This window comes from Rhipicephalus microplus, chromosome 2, assembly GCF_043290135.1.
Source record: "Rhipicephalus microplus isolate Deutch F79 chromosome 2, USDA_Rmic, whole genome shotgun sequence".
Taxonomy (NCBI): Eukaryota; Metazoa; Arthropoda; class Arachnida; order Ixodida; family Ixodidae; genus Rhipicephalus; species Rhipicephalus microplus.
The window spans coordinates 189,671,272-189,691,372 of NC_134701.1; the positions used below are offsets into that span (position 1 = coordinate 189,671,272).

The 20,101-nt window shown below is 41.7% G+C and overlaps 1 protein-coding gene across 1 annotated transcript in view; it reads left to right on the plus strand.

Annotated features, from left to right (window-relative positions):
• LOC119170532 (NPC intracellular cholesterol transporter 1-like) overlaps positions 1 to 19,273 on the plus strand; it is a 63,766-nt gene extending 44,493 nt beyond the window's left edge. The window contains exons 18-25 of the mRNA XM_037421719.2: positions 1,602 to 1,720; positions 2,125 to 2,248; positions 7,305 to 7,363; positions 8,686 to 8,833; positions 10,715 to 10,946; positions 13,721 to 13,834; positions 15,760 to 15,922; positions 18,721 to 19,273. Of these exons, the coding sequence (XP_037277616.2) occupies positions 1,602 to 1,720; positions 2,125 to 2,248; positions 7,305 to 7,363; positions 8,686 to 8,833; positions 10,715 to 10,946; positions 13,721 to 13,834; positions 15,760 to 15,922; positions 18,721 to 18,761 (1,000 nt within the window). The 3' untranslated portion in view covers positions 18,762 to 19,273. The remainder of the gene's footprint in view (positions 1 to 1,601; positions 1,721 to 2,124; positions 2,249 to 7,304; positions 7,364 to 8,685; positions 8,834 to 10,714; positions 10,947 to 13,720; positions 13,835 to 15,759; positions 15,923 to 18,720) is intronic.
• The last annotated feature ends 828 nt before the right edge of the window (positions 19,274 to 20,101 follow it).

Below are 20,101 nucleotides of genomic sequence, written 5' to 3' on the forward strand. Positions count from 1 at the left end.
AATTCTGCCGCAAACACAGGGAACGCTGGGTCTCGCCGCTCTCTCTGCCAGTGCAAAAACAACAACAGTTTCATGGTCAGTCTGCGGAAAAGAAGCAATGCTTCACTGCAACACAGTGGTTACACACGGCCAGCATGTTACCAGCTCATCTTAGTGTGAGCACGTCATGATGCGACCGTTTTGCCATTTTTTTCTGGTAAAATAAAGAATTTAATAATGGTCAGTATGATGGACACGATGTGTTCCGGCTGGAAAACATAATTTTCAACTGAGCTTTTCCAGTAGGTGTTCCAGGCGAGAACTTGACCAGCAGTGTGCAAATTGCTGGGGCAACTGCCAATTGGAGGCTCGTATACATAGCAACTTCTATCAGACCATCCTCTGATCCCCCCCCCCCCCCCCCCAAAGAATGAGTGTGTGTCTTTCATAAAAGTGTTCAACTGTATTACTGTTATAGTTCTGCCATATATGCCTCAACAATTTTTGCCAAAATGTTCTATGTTTGCATTTTTTCCCTTGTAGTACCTTGCTAGATATAAATATCCCATTAATTAATACTTAATTTAGAAGTGGTATATTTCCTGGTATTTTCAGTCCACTGAAGCTTGTATAACTTACTGTACCGAAGCATAGTGGCTTCGGTACAGTAAAGAAAAATCTCTTACAAGAAAAATCTCAAATTTGAGGAAATCTTTATCTTGGTTGACGTTTAGATGAAATTTATAACACGGGGTGCATCAATTAAAAATCAGCTTCATGCCTCTCTTGAAAGCAAGAAAATAGTTCTTATATGGCAGCTTTTGTAATCACAATTTTCGTTTCAAGGAAGAAAACAAGTCTTGAAGTCCTCCATGTTTCAAGGAAGAAAACAAATCTTGAAGTCCTCCATTAGCTTCATGTGGCAGCTTTGCTATTGAAGTTGCCCATTGCCGTCAATGGGGAACTCAAGAATTACTTATTCCAATAGGCAACCTTTGCACATTAGTGAAGTGGGACCTTTCATTTTTTAACATAGACCTGAAAAAAAAGGATTAGAAACGTTTTTACAGGGGAAGGAACAAGCTTGATTTCACAAAAATGTGGTGAATGAACATACCTTTATATTCATTCATGTTATTATATTATTAAATGCAGCTTTATTAGTTAATTATTGTGCGATTGGCTTTATAAATAATAAAAAAGTGGCTACATTTTCACATCTAATGAAATTTTACTAGATAATGCGCTTTCTTTCTTTTTGGAATACTCTGAAAAGCAGGGTAATATAAGAAGATTGTTTTTGTTATATCACACCCAGTTACAGCACTTTTGGTGTAATGGTTTTGATGGAGTGTCTGGTCCAAGTGCTCGAGCTGTTATGCTATCTATTTAATGGCCATGCCATTGGTTCAAGCATGTTGGCTAGACGGAGAATTCAAAGACAATATCGACGCATTCAGGCTGTCTAGCATGTGTGAGTTTGTGTGTGCATGTGTGCATGCGTGTGTGCAGTCTGTTTGATAAGCTCTTTATCTTTTTAGTTTTTCTGCCTTGCATTGTTTGTTTGGTCTTTGCTGGCTGAAAATAAATCTAGCTTTTGCACCTCTTCTTTTTGTCCACAGGACAACCATATCCCAGCCCCCTATGTCCTGGCTTGATGACTATGCCACTTGGACCAAGACATCATCTTGTTGTGCAATGGACAACGCTACAATGGTCTTTTGTCCTCGCAATCACACAGGTATGTCGCTTTGCAGGATGTACAGTCTGGCCATATTTTTTTCATTTTATTTATCGAATATTGTAGACACATAGTTCATGCAGACTTATTGTACATAAAGTGAGTAGTTCTGGCAAAACAAAACCGTATCGATACAAGATTGCAATGTCATTGCAGTATTGCCATTGCAGAACCATTATTTTGACAATCTTGGTCACGGTATTTATTTTGTGCAATAGTATTAACAATAAAAAGACTTGCATTTAATTCTAAAGCGTTCTCTGGTTAGAGAACTGGTGTTTTAGGATCAGTCTCGGGGTTCAGACCTGGTCAGAATGCACCGATGTGGTTTTTGATTCGTTCGAAGTAAAATTTTTTCTCTATATTCTGGCTAAAATTTAAGTTGTACTTTTTTTTTTAATTAGGGCCGAAGACCTGCGTGCCCTGCTTGTCCAAACAGAAGCACCAGGAGCGTCCTGTTGGCGATACATTCCAGAGATTCCTCCTGGACTTCTTGAATGACAACCCTGATGCCACGTGCCCCAAAGGGTATGTTGTAGATCCTCACTTGACAATGGTTCTCATACTTTTTTTTATTTGGCTAGCTTTTCTTTTTTCTTTAGCACCATAATGAATAGCTTTGAAAATTATGAAGACACCTTTGCAAACACCGTTTTTTTTTGTTAGACTTCTTGTTGATTGTACTACTTTTTGTAAAAACTTGTTTAAAAACCTTCAGTAGAGCAAAACTGTAAAGCACCTTTATTACAGTTGAACCTGGATATAACGAAACTGAGTCATTCCCGGTAAAAATTGTTCTAAAAAGGATTTCGTTGTATGCAGGTTCGATATCAAAAATTAGAAAACAAGTGTGCAAACTAAACAAAAGGGGTACTGAAGGCAGGGCTAACCCAAAACATTAATTTTACAGTAAAAAACTGCGTTATTATTGCGATACAAATTATATGGACACTCTCAGCGGGTTTTTGCCGTGGCCGCCATTTGCCATAACAAGCCCAAATCGATAACATTCCCCGCACATCGTAACTTTCACGAGTGGGTAAAAGTGCGCGAGCGCTGCTGAAGCAGCGATCAAATGAGTTGGCCCATCCCTATTGCCTGGAAAGGGCATAAGATAACATCTCCCGCGTGTTAGAACTGCCGTCGAATGCTCAAACAGAAAGTAAACCACCAACCACCTGTCTTGAACGAGCATGTAACAACTCGGGGAGGGGAATCCCTCGAGTAGTAATAATGAACTTGGATATTAAGGGTGGTGGCGATCGCTGGTGCGCTTGCTATCTCGGCGAGTATCAGTGCGGTTTTAACGCGAAGGGACTGTTTAAAAAGAGCACTTTTCCCTGGAGCAGCCATATTTTCTCACACCAGCGTTTTGTAGGAGTTCCGCAATATCAAATCCAAAAGAGTTGCTGCCAGCCTTACTTCTTATAACATTATAATTTTGGCTATTGTGTTCATTGCATTCCATTCAACGTGCTGTCGTGTTGTTGCTTGAACTAATCTGCTAATCGCGAAAGCTACCAGTCTGTATACTCACGGTGCGGCGCAAGACAGAAGCGCGTGACGAGTCGACCTCCGAATATTCGTCGTCACCGTGGTCTTAGAGTTTTCATCAGTGCCTAATCTGACATCCCCTTGGTGGTGACGACACGGTTGTCAGAAATCAAGAAAAGTCACAGTTTTGCCACAAGGGCGAAGCAATGAATACGATAGCAACAGCTTGGAATTAACGCTGAGAACGGCAAGCAGATCGAAACGTGCAGCGCGCTGCTCATGCATAAATGATGCAAGGAAACAACACACAAGATGAGAGCTAAATAACACCTTTTACTGCTCGACACTTAATGTGCTGTTTAAACAAAAGCGAGGCACGAAAAGTAATCACAGGTACCGATATGAGTACAAACCAACAATGTGCCCCAATTGTCACTTCGCTGTGTTTGAAAAGCGCCCTCTTTTCGCATACGGCGCCTGTCCTGCGAGCGAAGTGATCTTTGTGTGCCCGGCAAGTAAACGAAATCGTTCCGGTCAAAGTCGAAGGCACGCGATTCTCTGGGGGCGGATAATGAGGATGAGTGCTTTGAAGACGCCGCTGCTACGTAGTTCCCGCAGTCACCCCTGAGGAAGGAACCAAGTCGGTTTCGAAACGTCGTGTTTCTTCAAAACTTTTGGTTGGAGTCTAAATCATCTCCCAACAATAAAAATGTATGGGCACCTCGCTGATGCCTGATGGGTGGACGAAAGTGGTTTCCCGGAAAGTCGGCTGAGCGCCGATCCTGTTCGCTGTAACCGATCGGTGGCGCGCGGAGATATTCGTTGTAAGTGCGATTTTGTGGCATTGAACCAATGTATATTTTCACAGTCACGTGGATGTTGTTCGTTTTAAGCGAAAGTTCGTTTTAAGTGGGGCCGTTACATGTGGGCTCGACTGTATATGGTAAATGGTAATGGCAAAAAACCAGCTGAGACTGTTCGTATAATTGTTATCGCAATAATAAAAAAAAGCAAAGCTGAATGTCGTCGGGGGCTGCACCATGCGCGCGCAGTGAATGCACGCGCGCACGGCGTCAAAAACGAACGACACAGACACCGCGGAAAACTATACAGTAAAGAACCCCCTATGTGCAGTGCGGCTCCGCATATGTGACGCTAACTAAAAGCGTGGTACTGCCAACGCGCAAAAGCAGTTTTCTTTTTTTTTTTGTTTGGAGGGGGGGGGGGGGCACACTGAGAACAGCAACGTTGGTTGGTGGGGTGTGGGCCCGTCTGCATGTCTCGCGCTAACCCATCCGCGCCCAATAATGAGTGAACGTGCTCGCCTGGCAGCTTTGGCTGTGGCGGGCAGTCGCGGAAAATACATAGTCGTACCAAAATGCGGAGTAAAATTTTTAGATTGTCCGTGGAGAAAATTCTTTATATCAAGGTTGTCTCCCACTGTTACTTTGTTACATAGACGTCACAAATACATGTGCTTCTATGGAGCAACGGCAGGAAATAGAAAAACTTCATTATATAGAGGAATTTGTTATACGGAGGTTCATTATAAGCAGGTTTAACTGTACATCATTTTATTGAATGGAGCACACACAATTACTGGCTAAAATGTATATAGTAGCACAGCAATGTAGAATATAGTGCAATTTCTCTCACTCTTCATGAGCTTCACTACCTCATGAAATGAATGTCTTATATTCTAAAATAATTAGCCAAGCACAGAGTCCACAGTCTTGCTTTTTTCATTTACTGCAGGTATAACACTTCACTTGTCAAGCTGTCTGAAGCATTATTCTGCATTATTCATTGAAGCAGCATGTCTGAAGCACTGTCATTTGGTTAGCAAAATCAACGCTTCTGTCTCGTCGCCTCTCCACGGCAGCTGCTTTCAAAGAGCCTAGAAAAATGTTCTGTGAGAAATCCCAGAGACAGACGGGGGATTCTCAGTCTGCTGACAGCTCTATTCTGGGCTCCACAATGCCATTCTCTGACACGGCCCTTTCATTGTTGTTGGAGCTCTTCGTCGTTGCACCTGTCCTCTATACTGTTTTTCTTTTTTTTTTTTGTTTGGAAGTTGTATAGAGCCTGAAATTTGGTTTGTTCACATTGATAATGGAAGAGGTTAATGTCCCTTGCATGACTAATTTTAGAATTTTTAGCAATTTTCGATAAGCGAGTTCAGGGTGTACTTTCAATTGTGAAAATAGATGGTAGACATGTATTTGTGAAACAGCGATATCCGGCCATTAAATATGTGGCACTATGCACTGAAATAAGAGTTACGATAATCTCAAACAGCTTGATGTATGTCTTTGATAAGCTGTTAACAGAGGTCGCAGTGTATGTATTTCGCAGTACATTTACAAAAGGAGATATTTCGAAGATGACACTAGATTCAAGATTCCTGTTATGCAAGTACTACTCCACCACTAACATTTTATTCTGCATTGCTGCATGCACTCTATAACTAATAATTGACTGTAATTTTCGATTTATATTCATCTGAACACATGAATTTATTTTGCGAGTAACATTTGTCACATCAGGTAATCCACTTATCAACTAAATTGTGCTAACCGAAGCCAGGATAAAAAAAAATTGTTGTTTAAATTAAATAAAGATGACAGACTCCTTGTTTGTGCTGAAACAGCCAAACACCTGATGAGTTAGATGAGAAATATTAACGCATCAAAACTATAAGTGCTTGCATCAGCAACTATACAACACCGTGATAACCACACCCCTGCAACACAGCAGCGAAACAGATTTTAAACACTCTGGCAGTACAATATTTAAAGAAAGCAACTCTGGCAGCTTACAAAATCTCACATTGTGCATGCAAATTTTGTTCAAAGTCAGGCGTACATTGTAGACTGGCTGATACAAGTGAAGGTGCACGTAACATGTGTGATACCAGGCCAGCCGTAACATGCTCACGTGTCTGTAATAATACATGTCAATTAAGTAATATATTGGTTGATTAGTATCACATTTTGTTACTTTTGCCTATTTCACCAGCTCAAGCACATTAGATGTTTTCTGTAGTATTATGCCGATATGTCTGTCATTATAAATTCAAAAAAGGATAAGAGCTAACAGGAAGATGAAAATTTTAAGTACTAATTGACAATGGGTAGATAGGCATGACTACGAGGGTATTTTGAACAAGGAATGACACTGCTCTTGAACCTAATATTATCTGGGTTTTGAAAATACGGCTTCTTATTGGTATTCAAACACTAATGTTGACAGTTGATTGACTTTGCCCACTCAGTCATAAAATTGGAGAAAATGTAAAGTGCACTTCTTTTCTGCTGGCCATCATCGTCATCATAACCTGCCTGACAAGCAAACATAAAATTTTGTAACTGGTGTTGTGAAGCTTGCGATATGTCATTGAAAGGAGTCTGATGTTTTCTTCTAAACCCTGATCGTTTACAGCTTCTAACTGTCCTGGGTTTCTGACAAGCTGACCATCTCTCTTGGATTCTCCAATTTGAGTTAGTGGTGCTCCGTAATCTGCAGTTTATTACAGAAGCTTGTTAACCACGTGTCGCCGCAGTGGTGTAGCGGTTAGTGTGCTCGGCTTCTGACTCGAAGGTTGCGGGCTCGATTCCGATCGCGGTGGTCATATTTTGATAGAGAAGAAGCGCTGGAGGCCCGTGTACTGCGTGATGTCTGTGCACATTAAAGAACACCAGATGATCGAAAGTTCCGACGCGTCCCACCACATCGTTCCTCACAATTGTATCGTGGTTCTGGCATATGAAACTGTAGATATTAATGATATAGTTACATATTAATACTGTATACTCGGTAAAATGTGAAAATGATTTTTAATTAGTTGTGTGCGCAGCACAACTACTTAGTTGTGTTGTGTGTGTATGTGGTTCAACAGCACTAGTTGAATCGTATATTCATTCAATGCATAATTCTTGTGCGAGTATTACTGGTCAATAGAACTCTCTCACGCTGCAGTTTGTTGCTGTTAGATTTTGGCTGTTGTGTCATTGATTACACAGTGTCATTCATGGAACGCACTGCTCAAACAGTGCATTGATAAAGCAACCTTTATTTTTCGTACTACTAGGGGTCATGCTGCCTATGCTAATGCAGTGCAGATCTACAAGAACGGCTCTCGTATCGGAGGTGAGTCTTCCTTCTTCTTGCTACTTTTACAGTGCTGTAAATGGGATGTTTATCAATGAAAAGCTTGTCAAATACGGGCCAGGCTCACTCAACTGGAAGCAGTTTCCATGCTTTTGACTTGTGTATCGGCAGCCATTTTTTCGTTCACTTCTAATTTTTGTCCGTCATTAAAGCCCTAGCTTTGAACACACTCAAAACTCACAGCCTGCCGAGTGACTAGGCTTACACGTGAGACTATGATGTTTACTAGCATGTGACTGTGTTATTTAAAACATTTTCGCAAACTGTTTGGAAAAATGTTGCAAAATAAAAGAAAAATTATGATGTGGCATCAACTGTGTCTGTGCCAAGATGCAGTGGGAAGATTTTGCATATGGTGCGCTTTTAACTCTTATTCTTGGCAGTGACACTTCAAAGTACGCAGGAATTGGGGCAATCACGTCAATGTGAATACATTTCATTTTATTTTTTATTAGGAAAAAACATACTATTTAAGCAGAACTTTGGGCAGAGACACAACCAAAAACAGTAGCCCGCTATAAAAAATGTTATGGCGTGCTTGAAAATAAAGAAATTAATTGTATGCTACTATTAGTATGAGCTCGTTTTGCAGACATTTTACCGTCGGTGCCAGTGGCGCGGTGTCTTTGGCTGTAAGTGAAAATTTGAGGTGGGTGATGATAAAGATTGGAGCAGGGGCATTTTGGCTTTTCATGTGGCGCAGTTTAGGTCTACGCCGAGGAGCAAAGCCAGGTCAGTGATAGGGAAGGCGATAGTGCATGTTATGCGTGCATGCAAATGTCTATCTCGAGTTCAACTCTTCAAGCTGAAGCTTAAGAGTCATCCGATTTTTGGATGTACCATAAATATGTTGAGACTTCCAAAAGACTGTTGTCTGCCGCGGTGGTGTAGCAGGTTACAGTGCTTGGCAGCTGACTCGAAGCTCTTGGGTTTGATTCGGTCTTGGTGGCTGTATTTTGATGGAATTTAAATGTCATAGGCTTGTATACTGTGTTATGTCAATGTACGTTGAACAACGTCAAATCGTCAAAATTTCCATAACCCTCCTCTACGGCCCTCCTCGTAATCATATTGAAGTTCTGGCACATGAAATCCTGTGTATTATTATTTCAAACAATGTTGTTTAAAAAGAAGTGCGCATAATTAGCTGAAATCGGAGCACGAGTCTTCACTGTTATGTATATGAAAAGGGAGCATTGACACGTCGTAAAGTGGAAGTTAAAAAAAATTCTTATTAACCTGTCTTCTTATGCTCATTTTGATGTCCAGAAACTCATTTGCTTATGCATTCTTTTTTTCAGCGACGCAGTTCATGACTTATCACACAGCATTGTCAGGCTCTGACGACTTCACGCGTGCGCTTAGGATGGCGCGATTTGTGGCCGATAACATCACACACGAGCTCCAAGCTTCCTCGTCCTCCCATAATGCCACAGTGTTTCCTTATAGGTCTGTATAACCTTGCTTTGTGTAATTAGAGAACACGAGAGTTACGAGGAGACCCTGCTGGAAATGCAAATCACTTTGTTTTTGGGTAGATGTCAATGAAACTTTCGCAGCTTATGTATTTTGATGTTTCAATTTCAAGTATGGAATTATTTTTTTAGTACAGCTTGCTATTCTTGAAATATCAAATATTTTATGTACTATAGTGTTAGGAGCAAAACGTATTTCTAAACTGGTGATTGTGGGAAAGGAAATCAGCGTATCACAATTACCTGGAATGAATACTGTATGCTGTAAAACAAGTAAAAACATTCCCAACGTGATTCCATTCCCAACGTGATTCCAGATTGACATTGCTCATATTGCTAATGTTTAATGTACCACAACTTTTGTTCAGATAGGTTTTCTTTCATAAGGGACTGCACTGTACATTGCCTCTAAGACATGCATGTCTTCATCAGCATTACTTTCTAACCTGTAACTGTTTCCACTACCTTAGTTGCCCAACGGAATTGGACCATACGCTGCATGCGCCTATGTGTGCAATTGAAAATATTGATGTAGCTCTTGGAAGCAGTTGTGCAACTCTGAAAAGGTCACTCACTTCTGTTATGCTTGATCACATCTCCCATCAACAATCCATCTTGACTCTTGACAAAAGTGGCCACTGCGTTCCATGGACACTTTGCAGCAATGCTTGAGAAGCGTAGTGTCCTCTTTAGTAGATGGGCAGCGCTATTCTCTACTTTGTGGAAAAAGATCATGCATAAAGGTGGCTGATAAGGCCAGTTGGTCTGACCTGTTCAAGGTCGGTTAGGAGTTTTGAGGTGGGAAAAGTCATAAAACATGAGGTCAATCTTCACCCTAATGTTGACTTGGCATGGAACGAATGTTGCAGAGCTTCATTTAAAGTAACAAAAATATATGTATGTTTTTGTTCCATTCTGTTTGTGGCACTATGCCATTACAACATCAATTAGAACTGACAAGAAAGCCAAGGAAAGTAGATGGGATGTAATTTGTAGTTATAATTTAAATGTGAAGAAAGTGAAGCGGGCAAAAAGATATCTTGCCTCTGGCGATACCAAATCTGAAATCTTTTGAATAACGCTTCCGACTCTCTACTAACCGAGCTACAGCTGTGGTACCTTTCTACTTCATGGGGTATGTGTGTGCATTTAAACCTGCGAGTGGCTTTCAGTGCTGTGCTTCGTGACGGCAGCCGGCAGAAAGTTTTCCACACTCGCCATCATGGCTACTAGCGGTGCTAACACTCCCACGTTTAAATGCACATATATATCCCAGGAAAAGCTCAGTTAGTCGAGCTTCAGATGTGCAATTTGGAGGTCGTAGGTCTAGTCCTTGCCTGCGACAAATTATCTTTTTAACTACTTTACTTCCTTCACATTTATAATTATTAGGAATAATATGCCACGTGCTTTCTTCTGTTTTAATTAATGTTGTGTGTGACAAAGAAAGATGAACCCCTACAGTTTTTATCATTTTTCGTATATACCATTACAGGCTTTTTCACTCAGCATCTGGGTCAGCCAGGTTAACATATTTCTACAGCTGCTCTCTCTTTCAGGACCGAAGTGCAGGTGTACCACGTGTCCAGTATTTTGAAGTTGCTCTTTCTGTGTCCTTGTATTGCTCGAACATGTGGATATCTCAGTTCATTGTTTTAGCAAGAGGAAGCTACTCGAACTGTTATGAAAAGACAAAACTAACTGGGTGAAATTAGTTCAGCAAGATAAAACTTTACAGGCTGGCCAAATCCAAGCTTTGTGTGGATCCCTATCCGAGTTAAGTCAGCTTACTTCACACTTCTGTACGTTTCACTAAAGGCCTGCGTCTTTGTTCTCTCTTCTTGCACACACACAGCATCTTCCACGTGTTCTACGAGCAGTACCTGACAATCAAGGCAGAGTCTGCGGTGCACCTGAGCATCTCACTGGTGGGCATCTTTGGCATCACCTTTCTGCTGCTCGACCTGAACCTGAACGCGGCCGCGATTGTCTGCCTCACGATCGTCATGATCATAGTGGACCTGCTGGGCATCATGTACTTCTGGGATATTGCACTAAACGCCATCTCTCTAGTCAACCTCGTCATGGTGAGCACTCTATCCTTCTGCTGAAGTACTCGCGCAGCTATGATTTGAGATGCGAATTTGGCAGACCATTTAATGAATGAAATGAATGCATTGCTATTAGCGTTAGTAAGCATTGACTTATAGAAGGTTGTTCTTTCCAGGCGTGAGTCTTATCTGTTGCAAGGACCTCTTGTGAGGTACAGAAAATCATGTGTGCCGCATAATTCATATATGATATATCACAAGCCATGTTGTGCACTTGTGTGTTACTTATGATAGGGGCAAAGGGTAGAGACTTTCTGAGAAAGAGGGATAGATTGCCCTCGATTAGTTGAGGGAAAGGGCAACCATAGCATTGGAAGGGAGGGGGATGCCAGCTGCAGCACCCAGCACCCATAGAACTATCTGGAGATGGCGGCACTATGCCCCAAGTGCACTCGCACGCATTGTGCACATTGCTGCATGGTCTCGGATCTCCAATCGACGTGCCAGGAGTCCTGTTAGGCTTTCACTTTCATATTCCTTAAAGTTTATTGCTCCATCTCCCGTAATTTTTCTTTCTTTTTAGCATGGTACGCAGTCTCTAAGCAGATATGGGAACGTGCAGTGTGTAGTACAATCATTAATGTGAGCATTTGGAAAAGTCGGTAATTTATAATTAAACGTTTCAACAATTTGGAAAGAACACGGGCAGACAAAAAGTAGGCGACATGGACTAATGTTGACTTCCAACTGATTTTTTTTTGGAGAAGACACATATGCGTAGTCCAAAAATTGCACTGCACAAAAGAACATAAGAAGCACTGCACCTAAAGACTAACAGGTGACGAAGTTAAAACATGGAAAACACGATCTGCATAGATCCTGCTTCCTTCTTGTGCAAATCAATTGCATGCCTCCCCCAAACGAACAGTCTGGGCCGCCTCTATAATCTCAATAGTGAGCGTATAGCTACTTCTGAAAATAACTTCAGTTTCATTGTAAGCAGGAATGCAACCACACCCCCTGGTCTTTTCGCTCGCTGTATTCCGTGCCGACCGGTTGTGCCCTCGCGATCTCCGACGTCAGCGTAGCTCTGGCAGACTGGGCTCTCCCTACGTCATCTCCTGACGCCGATCTCCGACGACAGCGTAGCTCTGACCTACTGGACTTGCTCTACGCCATCTCCCGACGCCAACTAGAGCTCTCGCAAGTGGTGCCCTGTCCTCAGACTCCTGTGACCGTGTTTTCATCTTTCCTATCTCTCCTATACCCTCAATATGTTCTCGCTCGCTGGCTTAGCGCATCTCTTTCTCTCTACACCTTCATTCCTATCCTTTTAATCCCTCCTCACCCCCATCCCTTGTGAGCTACTGTTGAGGTGTCACACCCTGATGCAGACTGTTACGGGGCTCACTTTTCTCTTCTTTTCCTTCTTATTAACATAAACACTCCCCCCCCCCAACCACACCCCCTGCAATGCACGCTACCCTGTTCGGAGTTGCCACGCATTTTGAAGTTTGGCAGACCTGTTTCTTGCCGCATGGCACAAAGGGTGGTTGCATTCCTTCTTACAATCAAACAGAAGTGATTTCCGGAAGTCGTGATACGCTTTACTTAGAGAATGTAGAGGCGGCCCAGATTGTCTGTTTGGGGAAGGCATCCAGCACCATGTCTTCCACTGATTTTTGCAAGGAGGAAGTAGATTATTATCTATTTTATGCAGATGGCATTTTGAACTTGTTAACTCTGTCGCCTTTTAGCCTTTATGTGCGAAGCTTGTCTCATGTTCTTTTTTCACAGTGCAGTTTTACACTGTGTATGTGTACCTTTCCTGAATTGAAAATCAGTTGGAAGTCGGCACTAGTTCATGTCGCCTCCCTTTCGTCTGTGCACTTTTTCAGTGCTGCTAAGTCTTTCTTGAGGATTAGTACCATACTGCGTAACTCAACGGAGGCTGCCATGCGTTGGTCCATGCAAATGCACGCCACCATACGTCACTGTTGCATCCTGTCTGCTTTGTTAAATATTTACTTCCTTGCAAAGGTGTATCTTTTGTGCGCCCTTTCTTAACAGCCAAATGGTAGCTTTTCTGTTCCGCAAATGTCTTGTGGCCGAGGTTGCAGCACATTTGTAAATAAAAAGAAAAGGATTACATTTATTAGTGCATTTCTTTTATAGTAATATAAAATCAGCCTCTTTGCTGTGTTCGTAGTTCTAAAAAAATAATGTGCGATTCATGCAAGTATACCAGCAAACCATGCTGCACGTCTTCCAAGTGCCAATCATCTGGCCTTTCTGTGCCTTTTCAAGAACGGCTTTACTAGAAGTGATGAGGCACCACTCCATCAATTTATTATTAAAGCTGGGGGATTTAATTCTTCTGCCTTCACACCCTGGCGAGTGCTAGCTTGAAGCACCAGGATACCTGCACAATCGATGAATGCCTATAGTTTAGCATATCAAATATATTAAATCGTTTGCTTATGTTTGATTTCTTGGCATTGAAAACTAGGCATAAGCAAGTTCCTAGTTTGCTGTGGACTGTGAGGACAGTCATGCTTTATTGCTGTTCTCTGTGCCAACTTTGTCTTTTGTGGCATGTTGGGTCACTTATGAACACTAAAGAACAAAATGGAAATTGATGAAGAGATTAGACTCCCATTTCTACCTAACTTTAGTGTCTTACTCAGCAGCTTCTCTTGGCATCATTTGGCATTCAGTAGTGTTGTCCAGTCTTCGTTTCTTGTTGCCGCACGTCTTACCTGTTGAAATATTGCCACATTCCTTTTCTTTTTATGTTGTTGTCAACCCAGGCTGTCGGCATATCTGTGGAGTTCTGCTCCCACATTGTCCGGGCTTTCCTCGTGAGTGGACAGCCCTGTCGTGTCTCGCGATCTGAAGAGTCTCTAGCAACAATGGGGAGCTCGGTGAGTGGACGTTGATTCTAAGCTATGTCCTGCTGACAGCTACTGAGTGAACAGGTTTACTTTAATATTCTTTGTGATTAAAAATCAACAAAACCGGAATGAATGTAATAATTACATATAAATAAAAGAAAGGGCAAGTGATAGCATGTGCTTTTTACAGTTCACATCACTAATGCGGTAGTGAGTCACCTAGTGACAGCTTACTAGTGCTGCTGGTGTCATTTTGAAAGTAATTATGACCCAACTTTCTGTTTAATATTGTGAGGATAACTTTTTTATGGTGAACTGAAAAAAGCACTTAAGTTTTCAACTTTCTGTGTGTTGTAAGCCAGCACATTCCATCCGCTTGGAGCAGCTTTATTCTCATATTCTTTGATAGAATGAATGAAGGAAGGCAATTTTGAGGGATCGTTTCTTTGTTTGATCCATTCTTAATGAGAAACAGCTGATAATGAAGCGAAGGAAGGTATATGGTCAATTTTACTGTTTTTAAGTGTATTGTAGTAATTGCGAACTCGCTGTCGGGAGGAATTGAACCTGCAACCTTCAGATTTGAAAGTTGCATCTTTGGTCTCTGCCAATGACAAGTTGTCTTTTCATCCGCTTCGATTTCTTCACATCTGTATCACAATTACTACAATACACTTAAAATGGTACAATTAATGTTGCCTACACCTTGCTTAGTTTCATTATCTGTTGGTTTTCATTAAATTCATAGAATTAAGGCCAACAAAATTTTAGCTAACACTAAATTTGGAAGCTCGAGATGCTTGTATTGTTTGAGAGTCCCGCATACTGGGGCACTTATGATGACAGATTATTAGTGACAAACGTTGCCTATAAGATATTTTAATTTGGTTTTAAAGTGAGGGTGGGTGGTCATATGAGTTAATCAGCACCAATCAATATCTTCTCCGATTTGACGTAGACAGAGGCCGCATGCGACGTTCCAGAAGTAAGGCGAGTATTGTTGCCGTCTGAGAACATGTGCAGGGAATGCGCGATACCCCAACTAACGCTTGGCGAGGACTATTGTCACCCCTCTCACTGTGTTATCGAGCTGCTCTCAAAGTGGTTTCGGCTGCTTACACCAGGAATGCTTTTCTTTTTCTTTTCTGCGAGGGACACGCTGAAAGCACCCACATTGTTCCATCCTTAACTGCCGGCGGGTCCCCCAATTTCATAACAGTGTGTTCAGCATTACTGAAGCTTGAGTGCACTTAGACTCTGGCTCTCCCCTGCTCTGGGGTGCTAGTTTTTTATGGTATTTAGGTGGGTGTATCGAACTGATGCAACATCATTCTAAATCAACGATGCAATCATTAATTACACGATCTATTAGAGCACTTACGATTCAATTTTGGGATTACCAGATGCAAAGCTACAAGTTACTGTAAAATAGCTTAAAGGAAAACTTCGCTGTCAGAGAGCCTTCAAGCGCAGATAGACATGTAACATTGCTTGAATTTCATGTCATCTATTTTAGTTAGTAGCGATAGTAGGCCTTCATCTTTTATTGGTCAAAGCAGACATGCTTAGAGCAGTACAAACATGCTAGCAGTGATTCTTAATGTGCTACCATTAAAAATTGTGCATGCTAGGAGCTTTGCGAAATGGTAGATGAAGTTTCCACAGCCAAGAACCAAGTCTTGCTGAGCATCTTCTGGAGGAGGAACTTGATGACATTGCCATTTCATGTGATGTAATGCAAGTTGTTTGTTGCATAAATTGCTGGTGTTCACTGGTGTTCTTGTTTGTAATTGAGCTGCCTATGAGTATTGTTATTGATGCCATGAGCATGTATATTAACGATCGCGAGATCTGTTCATTGAGCTTGCTTAGGTGTTTCCTCTTACACATACCAAGACATCTAAGCGTGCGCGCTGCTTACGGTAACTAACAGTACTCGCGCGTGGTGTTTGCAGGTGCTGTCGGGCATCACGCTGACAAAGTTTGGTGGTGTCGTGGTGCTGGCCTTTTCGAAGTCGCAGCTGTTCAGAGTTTTCTACTTCCGCATGTACCTGTCCATTGTGCTGGTGGGAGCTGCTCATGGGCTCATCTTCCTACCTGTTCTGCTGAGCTACATAGGTGTGTATCAGTGCGTGTTGTCCCCTGCAGTGGCTCATTGCGCTGTCGAGAAAACCGATATACACTTTAAAAGGGTACAAACATCAGCTTGTTGGTATGGCTTCATCGTAAAAAAGTGTGGGCACACGAGACAAGAAAGTCCTACAGGAAAAGAGGTGCAGTTTTTCCTATTCCGTGTGCTCTCGCCGTTTTTTACGATGAAGCCATATACGCACCGTTTCTGATGATTCTACGTGAACCTAAAGGAGATCTTGTGTAAAAGTTCTTTGCCCAGCAGGTAACGGGACGCTCTTGAGTGCAGCAAAAGATAGTGAATTCTACACTCGTTAATTTGGAAAATTAGACGATTCAGGTGTGTTCCCTCATCCCAGCCAGGATGTGCATTGCTTAATGGCATTAAATTCTTGCTAATTTGGTTATAGTTGGCTGCAACCTGGTTAATTCAGACAATTCTCAAAGTGCACCGAGCTCGAAGCGCTGGAAGTTTACAACACACAGGAGCGAAAATGGTGTTCACAGACTACCGAAATGAGGCGGCGCAGTCTGCATCGCCAATGCCATAAGCGTGCACATTACAGTAACGATGATAATGGTGTTTCTGGTTAATTTCAGGTTAGCACTCTTCATGTTAGAACAGGCAGGTCTTCAGTCACAATGTGGACAAAGTCTTAAGTGGGGGAAATTGCAGGTTTTCAACTGCTATTATGCTTAGCAAGGGCATCATTTACGTATTCCTCAGAAAATGAGAGCATTGACATAATAGGCGTTTGTTTTCATGATTCTTTCGGTAATTTAGAATTCAGTTAATGCAAACATTTATTTCGGTCCGCCGAAGTCTTGACGGTCTTTTATTGTACAACTCAACAGCTTGAGTATGCAAATTCAATGTGCTGTTACAGTGGTCCCTATTTTGGCAAGGACAAAATGTGAGAACACCCATGTGCACAGATTTAGGTGAACGTTTACATACCCAAGGTGGTCAAAATTATTCCAAAGCTGCGCTGCTAATACAGTGGCCTCATAATGTTATCGTGGTTTTGGCTCGGGAAATGCCATAAATTCGACACGAAGTTTTTTTGTTCTAACACCTACAGTGAACCTTTGTGCTTAAGATTCTTTTAGAGTTTGTGTTTTTTTTTAATCACCACAGCTTGATTTAGGTAGCAGATGAGCAAAAGTGTGTGTTAAACGAAAGTTGTCATAGATTTGCAAGTATTGCATCGAGTGTAAGCTCTGTGCCCCGTGAGCTGCTAATTTCAGCCCAATATTATAAGCAGTTTAAGTGCAAGCCGAAGTGTCAAGAAATTTAATTTTCCTGGAAACAAGAAATGAGCAAGCAAATACATATGTCAGTTCACATGCATGAATTTTGTTTAGAGTTGTGCAAATGACAATATTTCGGGTTTGAAATGAATTAGAATATCGAAGTGCGAGTGTGAATCGAATTTTTTTTGTATTTTTGTTGAATATTGCCTAAATATTTTTCATATGCTTCGATGTGAAATAGCAGAAAAAAGTTGGAGAGGATACCTAATAATATTCTTATGAGAAAGCAATGTGAGAGTAGCTCTACCATCTAGGCTGATGAAGTGCTGGAGGGGTGGTGTTTCATAGTTGTCTGATCGAGAATGAGGCAATGTAGAGGTCAAATTGCAATTGTGTACATAATGTGGTACAAAAAAAGTATTTTCCATATTTCAGCTTTAAAACAGCATTGAGCCCCCACCTCTGCCACATCTATCATTTCCATGTTGGAACCAGTGTTTCCTCGAGTCAATACACTTGCAACTGTAGCAGTGCTTGAAGGGCAGCTTTGCTGCAGTACGGGAGTGCGATAGGGTGAAGCGTATTGAAAATATGGCGGGGCTACTGCCAATTGGATGTTAACTGTTCATGTCTTTGGGAAGTTCGAATAGTTTGAATAGTGAAACTCTGGTGCGAATTGAATATTTGAACCCCTCTAACTTTTTTCATTTTGTAGAAGTCGAGTGTAAGCTAATCGGAGCTGTAGTCATTAGTTGCTGTATCTGTTTGAATAGAGAGAAAGAGCTCTTGTTAAGTTTTCTATCCTTAAGAATCTTTATTACAGGCTCTTCAACATTTCATTCTACTCTCTTTGAAGGCTGCCTGAGTGTAAGGCATGTTGAGACATTTTTTGTCGAAAGCTGCATCGAAATATATTATACTTTGACACTCATGTTGTTTCTCAGGCCGTACATAGAAGGTGTAAACCAAATCAGCATTGTTGTTGGCCTTGGCGGAACAGTGGCTACGATGCCCGACTGCTTACACAAGGGTTGCGGGTTCGATTCCGGCCGTGGCGGTAGCAATTTTGACGGATGCGAAGTTGTAGAGGTCCGTGTACTATGCCATGTCAGTGCACCAGATGGTCAAAATTTTCGGAGATCTCCACTAGGGCGCCCTGCCACGGTGGTCTAGTGGCTAAGGCTGCTGTCCCGCAGGTCGCGAGATCGAATCCCGGCTGCGGCGGCTGCATTTTCGATGGAGGCAAAAATGCTGAGGCTCGTGTGCTCAGATCCGGGTGTACGTTAAAGAACCCCAGGTGGTCGAAATTTCCGGAGCCCTCCACTACGTTGTCTCTCATAATCATATGGTGGTTTTGGGACGTTAAACCCCACATATAAATCGTCAGCCTCCATTAGGGCATCTCTCATAATCATATGGTGGTTTTGGTATGTGAAACTGAGATATAATTTATTACAAGTTAGCATTCCAAATGCTTGCTGACTTTTGTTAGTGTGTGTTGTCTGCTGAATGCTGGCTGTGTTTCGTTTCAGGGCCCTTCAAGTCGAAGTCCGTGACATCAAGATCAAAATGAATGTATAATTTTTATCTTGCCACTCTGTGCGTAGATTAAGTTTTATTGTACAAAGGATATATGCGTGTGTGTTGTTGCTGTTGCTGTGACAATGGCAGCTGATGTCATCCGAGTTCCTGCCTTGCCATTTTGTTTGCCTACTGTTAAACAGATTTAAAATATAAATATTCTGTTGTAAAGATTTTAACTATTACATGGTTTACTTTGCCTGAAATAGGAAACTCGGGTGAAACATTATGGCTCCTACATTATAGTGAAACAGCACATTCCCTGTATGAATACTTAAGACTCTGTGAGTTATGCATTTTCACTTGTTGCCTGCAAAAGCAGAGTGAAAATCAGCATGTGCCTTACACACCGAGGCAAAGCCGAGGTGCTATTCTAGCTGATACTGAATTTTGTACCGATAGTCTTCCTTAATTTAAAGAAAATTGAGATCTCCTCGGTTGTGCAATCTCACGTTTGTTTCCCGACTTTAACATTGTTTTATGCAATAAAATTGTTGAACTATTGCTGTCTGTTGGCTTATGCCGGACCTCGTGTCCAAGTTAGCGCTGTTGTGAACTTATATTGGCAGCACAGTACTTCAGCATGAGTGACAGTACTTCAGCATGTGTGGTTCTACCAACTTGCAATGTGTTGTTAGTTAATATAAAAGAAGGTGTCCAATGCCAAGACAAACCATCTGACCCCTCCTTTTTTTATATCATGGATCAGTATGGATAAATGACCAGGTAAAACATGTGCAGGTAAGAGAACTGTGTATCTTTTCTTCTTTTTGTTTTAGTGTCTGTCACTGTGTGCCTTGCAGCTTTATGAGAATCTTTGCTTATTTTTTGCTGACTCATTAAGCTTTATATACAAATGTATGCCATCGGCTTTATCGTACACGTGAGATTACACATACTGTAAAATTTTATCAATTTGAAATTTGTTAATTCAACTAATGCTCTGGCCCTGGCACAACCGTGTATATTTCTATGGGAAATACTCTCAAGATTCGAATGCATCACCATCCACAACAGTTAATTTGAACTGGGAGTCGCTTAGATTAGATCGCTTTTCGCAGAAATCTGCGCAGATCGCAACGTTTTGCAGAATCAAACCATATCTACTGGAGGTGCAAAACAACAAAACGGCAGCATTTTTCTGCTGATGAGAATTGGGTCGCTGCACTGGAGCTCTTGGCCAAGCTGCAAACAATGCTTGCGGAGTTGCAACAGAAGTGCAAGCTAATACAGATTACTGATTACCTTAGTAATTGAGCCAACTTTGCCATGTAACTAAACCTGTTTGGAGTACAGATATTTTGACATTAAGGCTCGCTGCTCACATGAACG